General features: G+C 67.4%; 2 protein-coding genes across 2 annotated transcripts in view; both read left to right on the plus strand.

Annotated features, from left to right (window-relative positions):
* Window positions 1-764: 764 nt before the first annotated feature.
* Window positions 765-9,004, plus strand: CARD9 (caspase recruitment domain family member 9). The gene is made up of 13 exons (XM_035015458.1): window positions 765-1,023; window positions 2,306-2,533; window positions 2,709-2,846; window positions 3,417-3,721; window positions 3,795-3,974; window positions 4,099-4,242; window positions 4,540-4,665; window positions 6,043-6,234; window positions 6,674-6,715; window positions 6,938-6,983; window positions 8,203-8,279; window positions 8,651-8,727; window positions 8,817-9,004. The coding sequence occupies exons 2-13, from the start codon at window positions 2,350-2,352 to the stop codon at window positions 8,914-8,916; spliced, it is 1,611 nt and encodes a 536-aa protein (XP_034871349.1). The 5' UTR covers window positions 765-1,023; window positions 2,306-2,349; the 3' UTR covers window positions 8,917-9,004.
* Window positions 9,005-9,290: 286 nt separating this feature from the next.
* The window catches only part of DNLZ (DNL-type zinc finger), a 1,805-nt gene continuing 1,372 nt past the window's right edge, over window positions 9,291-9,723 (plus strand). The window contains exon 1 of the mRNA XM_035015459.1: window positions 9,291-9,500. Coding sequence (XP_034871350.1) covers window positions 9,294-9,500 — 207 coding nt within the window. The 5' untranslated portion in view covers window positions 9,291-9,293. The remainder of the gene's footprint in view (window positions 9,501-9,723) is intronic.

Here is a 9,723-nt window from a genome sequence, read left to right on the forward strand (position 1 = left end):
GCCTCTGTCCTCCCAGAGACCTGCGGGGGCCTGGTGGGGCAGGCTACCCGCCGCCCTGTGATTCAAGATGCGCTGGAGGCAGAGCCCAGGGACTGAGGATGGAGAGCCCACAGGCAGGGGGCCGGTCAGGCGAGCGGCAGCTGCCTCGGGAAGGTGGAGCCGGGAGCCCTGGTCAGGACCCTAGCTGTGGCTTCAGCCTGGCAGCCGGCATCTCCGGCCAACCGGCACAGCTGCCCCGGCAAGGCATTGGCCTGGGGTTGGTTTGTGGGGGGCACGGGGAGTCGCCTCGGGGTCCTGGGAGCCGGCTGTCACAGTCCTGTGTGTCCCGGGTGGAGAGAGCCTGCTGAGGGGAGACACTTCCAAGAAGGGACGGGCGTGTGCTGGGCTAGCTGTGGTGCGGGCTGGTGGCCATGTGGGGCAAGCGTGGCCGGGCCCCTGGCCTCCTGTGGGCCACAGCGGCCTCTCCAGCCACGTGCCCTCTTGATGCTACACGGCAGCCCTCATGTGATCAAGGCCCCTGCTGGCCGGCTGCGTGTGTGGGCCCCTGGCGGAGAGCCCAGAGTTGGGCCCCAAGCCCTGGGATCCCCACCTGCACCTTGCAGGCTGCCTGCACTGCTGGGCCCCAGCCGGCCCCTGCTGGAGAAGCCTCCGGAAGCCTGCGTCCAGGCCAGAGCAGGCTGGACGGTGCACTGGCCTCCTCCGGCTGCGGGGAGGGTCTTTGCGCACACTTCCACTTAGTGGGCACCAGGGCTGGGCCTCCAGGCCTCTGAGCGAGACTTCCACTTTCCTCCGCCCCGCCTCCCGGGCCCTGCCAGGCAGACGAATCAGAAGGCAGGCCCAGGGACCGGCTCCCTTGGGCAAGACCTGCCGGGCTCCGTGGAGCTAACCAGCACCATCAGGAAGTGCACAGCTTTCCTCCTGGGCTCTGCCGGCCGGCCTGCAACACCTCCTCCTGTTCGTCGGATCGGGCTGGCCCAGGGTGGCCAGCGCCCCACCGTGCAGGTGCCCCTCCAGGACCCTGAGGTAGGTGGGACTGCTGCCCCTTCTGAAGGTGCCAGGAAGACGCCTCTCTGCTCAGGGCTCCTGGGGCAGGGAGCCGGGTGCTGGGGCACCTGCCCCAGAAGGGCAGCAAGTGGTCTCAACTCTTCTGCCCTGTCCGCCTTCACAGCCACGTGGTACCTGCTGGTCCGTCTCAGGGGACTTAGCAGCAGGGTGTCCGGTGTGGGACTTGTGGATTTGAGGCGGGAGAGGCGGGGAGCGGGCTGAACGTTCCAAGGGCCACCCACCGAGTGCTGGTGTGTGTGTCTGGCTGGATGGGATGACCGAAGGCCACGGGAGGTCGGAGAAACTCCTGCAAAGACCCCGCCTGCTGCCACCTGGACCTCTGGGAGCGTGGTCTAGCCCCTCTGAGCTGGAAACCATGTTCCCACGCCGGCTGAGGGCGCTCTGGGGCGGCGGCGGGTCAGTGTCTCCGTCCCCGCCACCAGGAGGAGGCTTCTGGTTTGGCCCAGGCCTCAGAGAGTGGTTCCCGCCCCCGCTGGTGGAAGGGAGCAGCAGTGGGTGGTCCCAACACGGATGGCCCCCTTGCTGGGGAGCCCGAGCGCCTGGGAACAGGCTTCATCTGGGAGGGGAGAGGAGCCCCGCGGTGGCTGGTGCCCAGGACCTGAGAGCCTGCAGAGGGCGCCCGAGCGGCTCTGGGGCTGGCCGTGGGCGATGCAGCGGGCCTGGCTCCCCCGTGGGCGGTCCGCAGTCGCCCTTCCCGAGCGAGCCGCCTGGACCACTGTTGCACCACCAGCCAGCTGCCGGAAGGAGGAGGCGGTGGGGCTAAGCTCTGAGCGGCCGCCAGGTCCAGGAAGGAGGAAGTCCCCCACAGCCCTGCCTGGCACGCACGGGCGGGCGGGTCACCGTCCCAGGGTTGCCGCCCCAGCCTGGGTGCCTGCCTCCCCACACGTGCCCGGGGGGCGCTGCCAGTGGGTAGGAGGCGGTGGCCTGCCAGCCCCACACTTCCGGGATGGGGAGTGCAGAGTCCAGAGCAGGGCCACGGTGTGGGGCGTGCAGTGTTCTCAGACGCCACCCATCCCTGGAGCCCTCCACGTCTTCCCCCACTCTCATCAGGGCGACCCAGGGACGGGGAAAGCCCATGCGCCGGGGGAGCGGGGGGCGGGCAGCAGGGCCCAGGGAGGGCTGCCCTGGCTGAGCTGGTGCCCCAGGTCACAGCACCAGCACCGAGGAGGGACCCGTGAGGCCGCACACCTGTCCTGGACACCCCCAGCCGGTCCCGGCCTGTGGCCGCCCCTCCCAGCAGTTCTCCCAGCAGTTCTCCCACCGACCACAGCCGTGGCCACCACCATGTCAGACTACGAGAACGAGGACCAGTGCTGGAATGCTCTGGAGAGCTTCCGCGTGAAGCTCATCTCCATCATCGACCCCTCACGCATCACACCCTACCTGAGGCAATGCAAGGTGCTGAACCCCGATGATGAGGAGCAGGTGCTCAGTGACCCCAACCTAGTCATCCGCAAGCGGAAAGTGGGTCAGTGCCGCCTCATCCAGGAGCTTCGGGCACGGGAATGGGCACTCCCCAGCACCCCATACCTTGTCCCTCCTGCTGGGAGCAGTGGTGCTTCCGTGCTCAGCAGAGGCCCCGGGGAGAGCCCAGGGCGGTGGGCAGGATGGCCACGGCCCCAGCCAGGTCCTGTGGGTTTCAGGCGTGCTCCTGGACATCCTGCAGCGGACCGGCCACAAGGGCTATGTGGCCTTCCTCGAGAGCCTGGAGCTCTACTACCCACAGCTCTACAAGAAGGTCACGGGCAAGGAGCCCACCCGTGTCTTCTCCATGATCATCGGTGAGGCCTGGGGCCCTGCAGGCAGGCCGCTGATGGCTGGCCTCCTGATGGATAAACTGGGGACAAAAGGAGGTGGAAGGGGCACACTGGATTGCAGCAGCTCCGTCCTGCTCCTTCTCTCTCTGCTGGAGGAAGGCGGACCCATACTGGGGTGGGGGACAGAGGGCCCCATGGTTCCTGGGTCAGAACCCCCCTGACGCCACCAAAGCCTCGGGTCCTGGAAGGATGGGCGTCTGCTGGCCCCAGCAACAGGCAAAGCCACACTTCCCTGGCCTGGACGCATGTCCTCTTGCCTCACAATCAAGATCGTGACAAAATGAGCCGAAGGGGGAGGGTGCCTGGCCTCACGGCTGCCGTCCTGGGGCTGGGCCGGGGACAGGGCCGCAAGGTGAGTCAGGAGCTCTGCCTGCTTCCTTGAAGGGGAGCACCAGCACCTTTGGGTGGCCCCTCGGCCGGGCCCCGAGCCTCCTGCAGTGGGGTGGCCGGCCCTCAAGCCTGGAGCCCGGGAGGGGCTGCAGCAGGGCAGCCGTGGGCCGGGCGGGCCCTCTGACGCAGCCCAGCTGTCTGCAGACGCATCTGGGGAGTCGGGCCTGACCCAGCTGCTGATGAGCGAGGTGCTGAAGCTGCAGAGGAAAGTGCAGGACCTGACCCAGCTGCTGAGCTCCAAGGACGACCTCATCAAGGAGCTGCGGGTGAAGGACAGCCTGCTCCGCAAGCACCAGGAGCGCGTGCAGCGGCTCAAGGAGGAGTGCGAGGCGGGCAGCCGCGAGCTCAAGCGTTGCAAGGATGAGAACTACGACCTGGCCATGCGCCTGGCCCGTCAGAGCGAGGAGAAGGGCGCCGCGCTCATGCGGAGCCGCGACTTGCAGCTGGAGGTGCCCTGGCACCCATGGCGGGAGGGTGGGGGGCGCGGGGCGAGGCTGGCCGGCTGACGGGGTCTTCCCGCAGATTGAGCGGCTCAAGCACAGCCTCATGAAGGCGGAGGATGACTGCAGGGTGGAGCGCAAGCACACGCTGAAGCTCAGGCACGCCATGGAGCAGCGGCCCAGCCAGGAGCTGATGTGGGAACTGCAGCAGGAGAAGACGCTGCTGCAGGCGCGCGTGCGGGAGCTGGAGGCCACCCTGCAGGTGGGGCGCGCGTGCGGGAGCCGGGGGCCGCCGTGCCGGCGGGGTGAGTGCTCATGGGAGCTGGAGGGGCCTCCCCTCTAGTCTAGCTGCTTCTCTACCACTCTCTCCCCTTCACCACCCGCAGGAGGGGAAGCCGGACAAGAGCAGTCCCTACATCCAGGTGCTGGAGGAGGACTGGCGACAGGCACTGCGGGACCACCAAGAGCAAGCCAACACCATCCTCTCTCTGCGCAAGGACCTGCGGCAGGGCGAGGCTCTGCGTGCCCGGGTATGCCGCCGGGGCAGGTGGACTTCAGCCTGGGCCAAGCAAGCCAGGCCGGGTGGGCTGAGGGACTGCCCTGTGTGCACGCAGCCCCTGGAATTCACACCCCGACTTCACCCCTTCCTGGAGGTGCAGGGGCTTGGCCTCCTCACCCCACTCCCGGCCCGTACTCCCCCAGGCTTTGGTCTGGAAGTTCAGAGTTGGCAGGGACCCAGGGCCTCAAGCAGCCTCCCCCTCCCTCTGCTGGGCTTGACTGACCAGGGGCCAGAACGGGCGGTGGGGGCTAGCTGCTGACTCCCGTAGTGCATGGAGGAGAAAGAGATGTTCGAGCTGCAGTGCCTGGTCCTACGGAAGGACTCCAAGATGTACAAGGACCGCATCGAGGCCATCCTGCAGCAGATGGAGGAGGTGGCCATCGAGAGGGACCAGGTAGGCACCTCGCCGCCTCCCACCCCAGGGTGGGGCGCATTCCCCCCAGCCGCGGCACCTCGCCCTTTGCCCTTTCGGGGGAGGGCACTTGTCCGAGAGCTCCTTGAAAAATGTGAACAATCATGAAGGTGACCCCTTCCCTCACTGCCAGGAAAACTACTCCACTGGCTGGTTGTACCTTCAGATTCTTTTCAATATACGTATAGTTTCATTTTTGTCTTACAAGAAAGGAAGCTGTCTTGTTTGCAAATAGCTTTTTTATTTTTTTAAAGATGTATTTATTTTAGAGAGAACAAGAGAGAGTGCGTGTGGTGGGGAGGGGCAGAGGGAGAGAGAATCCTAAGCAGACTCCCCGCTGAGTGGGGCTCGATCTCACCACCCCCGAGACCATGACCTGAGCCGAAATCAAGAGTGGGACGCTCACCCGATGGAGCCACCCAGGCACCCCAGCAAACAGCTTTTTTAACTTCAAACACCGTTGGCACTTGGGCTGGCTGGCTGCGCTCCTGGGGCCCGGAGGCAGGAGCCCGTGTGGACTGTATCCCCATCACTGCTTTCCACCACCTTCCCGCCACGTCACGCGGGGTCCTTTCTGGTCAGGTATGGCCGATGCTTCAGTGCCCTTCGGGAGGGGACTGGCAGCCTGTGTTCGGAGCCTCTGGGCCTGCAGTCCCACGTCGGAAAGCCTCCCCGTGCGCGGTAGTGGGAAGCGGGAAGCAGCACCACCAGGCCAGGGGGCCCGGCTGCCACCTTCCCTCGGGGCAGGCAGAGGAGGGGAAGCGCTGTAGCCACGGAAGGCAGGCCACCAGCCAGGGACCTGGGGCCGGGCAGCCCAAGTGAGCGGCTGGGATTCTCTCCGGTGGGTCCTAAGTCGGAAGCAGGGACACAAATGAAGGCGATTCTCAGTGATTCATCAAATCCTGGCTGTTTGGGGCCGAGGGCTCCAGGGGATGTGGGTTAGCCTCCAGGCAGCGGGCAGGCTCCCAGCAGGCCGCTCGGTGTGGGTCAGAGTTGTGTCCTCAGGTGCGGTCTGGCTGGAGAGCGTGGAGGGGATGGGCGCAATAAAGCACATGACATGGCCATTAACCATGTTCTTGGTACCAAGTTACACGGCAGACTGATAAAAGCCGTGCAAAGGGCGTCAATCCGTGCTGGACGTGCACTGGAATGGAGGACTCGGGGAGGGCGCAGGGACGGCAGGGGCTATTCTGGGATTTGAGCCGGAGGCCCTATCTTCACGTTCCGGGAGTCCTTCGGAACTCTATTGCTCCTGCAAACCCTCAAGCACTGACCGCGGGCTGAGAGGCGGGGGCGGCCTGGGGTCTCCCAGCGGCCACGCAGCTCCCAGACAGAGCCTGCCCTGTGCCGTCCCCACAGGCCATCACCACGCGGGAGGAACTGCATGCACAGCACTCACGGAGCCTGCAGGAGAAGGACGTGCTGCGGAAGCAGGTCCGGGAGCTGGCCGAGAAGGCAGACGAGCTACAGCTTCAGCTCTTCCAGCGTGAGGGCCAGCTGCTGGCCGTGGAGGGCAGGCTCAAGCGGCAGCAGCTGGACACGCTCGTCCTGGTGGGCCTCCCAGGGGCTGGGGGGCCTTTGTGGTGCACGCCGGTCAGAGCTGCAGCCCTGCCACAGTAGAGCGCAGGGCCCTGGCCCTCAGGGGCAAGCGTGTCCCCAGAGACACCAGAGCCCAGAGGAGGGGACACCAGGCAGCCCAGGTCCAGGCCTGGCTCGGCTATTGCTCCACCGTGACCCTGGGCTGGTCCCAGGCCTTCCTGAGCCCCTTCTGTCCTCTGTAAGGGGCCCTCCTCCCGGCAGGCCACTCTGGGTGTCAGGAGGGGGAGGGAGGGGTGTTCTGGGCGGGGGCCAGGGCCAACCGTGGGCTGGAGAGGGGCCTGAGGACAGGGGCTGGCCGGGGACCCCTCACCAAGCCCCACCCCACCCCAGGCCCTGGGGGTGGCTGGGCTTCCCCACAGCCTGCTGACCGACCCCTCTTCTGTGACCACAGAGTTCTGACCTGGAGGACAGCTCACCCAGGAACTCCCAGGAGGTGAGTGTGAGCCTCAGGGTGGGCTCCAGGCCACCGTCCCCTGTGGGAGCTGGGCCAGCTGCTCTCCTCCCAGGCCTCACCTGGGCGGGCCGGCGGCCGGCCGCCATGTGGCCCTTGGGGTGGGCCTTCCTGCCAGGTCTCTGAGGAACAGCACGGCAAGTTAGGTGGGTCCCTGGAGGGTGGCAGTCTAACTGGATGCCCGTCTCTCTCTCTCCCTGGAAGCTCTCACTCCCCCTGGACCTGGAGGCCGTCCAGCTCTCAGACAAAGGTAAGGAGGGGCAGCTTCTCACGGCCGAGTCTGGCCTTGTCACCTTAGTTGGCGCCAGTCCTGACAGGGTAGAGCCCTGTCCCACTGATCCTTCACAACCCTACTTTACAGATGGGACACTGAGGCTTGGAGGGACGAGTAACCCTCCAGGCTCCCCAGTGAGCAAACAAGAGCCAGGAGTGTATGTTGAGAGCGCGTCCCTCCATGGGAGCCCACTCTGGGCCCAGGAGTGCAGAGCTGAGGCGTCCTGCTCTCCCTGAGCTTCCTCTTGGGCAGGGGGCAGGGGAAGTCGGCCAGCAAATGTGGGAGGTGCAAACAGAAGGGGAAGGGGGCGTGTCTCAGGGCCAGGCAGAGGTGGCAGGGAGATGGCCTGAGGGGTGGCAAGGGGTCGAGGGGCTCACTCTGAAGGTGGCTGTCAGAGGGGAGGTGGGGAGGTCCGGGCAGGGAGGTGGCGTGGGAAGCCAGCCAGACCTCCTCAGCCTCGGGCCTGCCACCAGCCTCCAAGGGAGGCAAAAGAGGACCAGCTGGTGCAGAAGTGAGGGAGCAGGCCAGGCCAACGCTGCCCAGGGACCTGAGCTTCAGGACACGGAGTCCAACATGGGGACAGGCGGGCAGGACCCAGCAGGCAGTGAGTGGTAGGGGAGACCCTGGGAGCCCCAACCCAGGGGTGGTGTGGCCCCTTGAAGGAGCTGGGGCGGGCTTCCGGGTCAGAGGCCGAGGAAGGGAAGGTGCCAGCCTCAGGGAGAGACCTGGGTGTGGGTCTCCCCCTGTGAGGTCAGTGAGACGAGATGTCCAGTCTCCCATCCTGGCCAGTTTAGGGGAGCCAGCCCATAAGAGCAGCTTCTGTCTGAGGGTCCTGAGCCTGAGGCAAATTCTGAGGGGACGAGACAGCTTGGAATGTTCTGCTCCAACTGCTGCAGTGCCCCAGCCCCCACCCGGGAGCAGAGTCGATGGCGTGGCACTGCCTGGTGGGCTTCCAGCTGCCTCTGCCTGCCTAGAGGGCGTCGGGAGTGGGCAGTGGCATCTTTGAGCTCCAGTCCTCTTGTCTACACAATGGGAGGCCTCTTGGGGTTGAAGTGAGAGCCCCCAGGAGATGATTGAAGAGATGATGCAGGACTGGCCTGGCAGCTTCAGGGGACAGGAGGTGGCCGGGTGTTGGCCATGCTAAGCGTGGTCCCAGCAGCTGGGTAGGACCGACAGGCCTAATTCTCCGTTCTAGGCGGCCCGGCCAACAGGAACAGCCCACAGCAGCCCTTCGTGGCGCTGCAGGAGGAGCAGCTTCCACTGACCTCCAGCGTAAGGCTGCCCTGGGGTCCCTGCTGCCCTAGGGCGCCGCTGGCATGGGCCTCCGTGTGACGGAGCCCGGCAAGGCTGATTGCTCGACCTGGATGCCCGGGGGTGATGGCAAGGGTCTCTGCCCGTGGGCTCTTGGGGTGCACTGTTTGGGACAGGAAGCCGAGTCCCCCCGTCCTGGATGAGGCAGTGGGCAGAGGGAGCGGGCAGGACGCGGGCACTGTGGGCTCGGAGCGCAGGCCAAGCTGCTGGGCGCCCGCTCTGTCCTGTCGTCCGAGAGGCGGGACAGCACGCCGCAGTCCCCCACGGGGTGTGCGGTCGCAGGGGCGGGGACACGCCCCGCTCCGGGAGCCTGAGCCGCGCTCCTCCCCCAGGACGCAGGCGCGAGCGGCGGGGAGCCCCCCGAGAAGGAGCGGCGGCGCCTCAAGGAGAGCTTCGAGAACTACCGCAGGTGCGCGGTGGGCGGCCCTGGGCGGGCCCCGGGAGGGCTGGCCGGGGAGGGGGCGCAGCGGCCCTGCGGACATGCGCTCGCCCCTGCAGGAAGCGCGCCCTCAGGAAGATGCAGCACGGCTCGAGGCAGGGCGAGGTGGACTGGGAGAACACCACGGGCAGCGACAACACCGACACGGAGGGCTCCTAGCCAGCCCCGCGCGCCGGGAGGACGCCCGCCCAGCCGGAGGGGCGCAGCCGCCCAGGCGCGCCGGCGGGCACGCACGGGGACTCGCACAGGCGTGCTCTGGCTCTGCGTGCGGCAGTGTCGGAAATGCAGTTCCATAAATAAACGACCGGGGTCCCGGTACCCTAGCCTCCGCTGGCCTCGCTCCCGCGTGCACCTCCCAGCCGCGCGCGCACCTCCCGCCCCCAGGGGGCAGCAGAGCACGGTCTGCCGGGCGGCGGACGGAAGCCGAAAGGGGCGCCTTCGCCGCGTGCCCGCTTCCAAGATGGCGGCGGCACGGCTTCAGCCGCGCGGGGCGGGGCGGGGCGGGCGGGGCGGGGCAGCCGAGGTCGGAGGGCGGGATGCTGCGGGCTGCGCTGAGCCGCGTGCCGCCGCTACTGACTCGCGTGCGGCCCCAGGGGCCGGGCCTGAGGTGGTTGTGGGGACGCGGGGGCGGTCCGGGGGCTGCGGGGAGAAGGCAGGCCGGCGCCGGGGTCTGGGGCTGGCGGCGTTTGAGCTCGGAGCCGGGGCCCGGGGCCGCGCACTACCAGCTTGTCTACACTTGCAAGGTGAGCGTGCGACGCGTGCGAAGCTGGGTCCGCATCTGGTGCTGGCCGGCGCGGCGGGAAGAGGCTCCCCATGCGCGGAGGACAGTATGGAGGGGTGGAGCTGCCCCCGGGGGCGGGGCCCTTCCGGGAGAGGGGTGGAGCTGTCCTCGGGGGCGGGGCCCTTCCGGGAGAGGGGTGGAGCTGTCCTCGGGGGCGGGGCCCTTCCGGGAGAGGGGTGGAGCTG

This window comes from Mirounga leonina, unplaced genomic scaffold (assembly GCF_011800145.1).
Source record: "Mirounga leonina isolate KUSES-001 unplaced genomic scaffold, KU_Mleo_1.0 Mir_170, whole genome shotgun sequence".
In the NCBI taxonomy this organism is placed as follows: Eukaryota; Metazoa; Chordata; class Mammalia; order Carnivora; family Phocidae; genus Mirounga; species Mirounga leonina.

Bases quoted from the DNA above. Each gene is read 5' to 3' on its own strand.
- CARD9 (XM_035015458.1), top strand. From the start codon at position 2,350: ATGTCAGACTACGAGAACGAGGACCAGTGCTGGAATGCTCTGGAGAGC. The intron at 3,722-3,794 runs GTGCCCTGGCAC...GTCTTCCCGCAG, and splicing joins GCCGCGACTTGCAGCTGGAG to ATTGAGCGGCTCAAGCACAG. The intron at 6,984-8,202 runs GTAAGGAGGGGC...TCTCCGTTCTAG, and splicing joins CGTCCAGCTCTCAGACAAAG to GCGGCCCGGCCAACAGGAAC.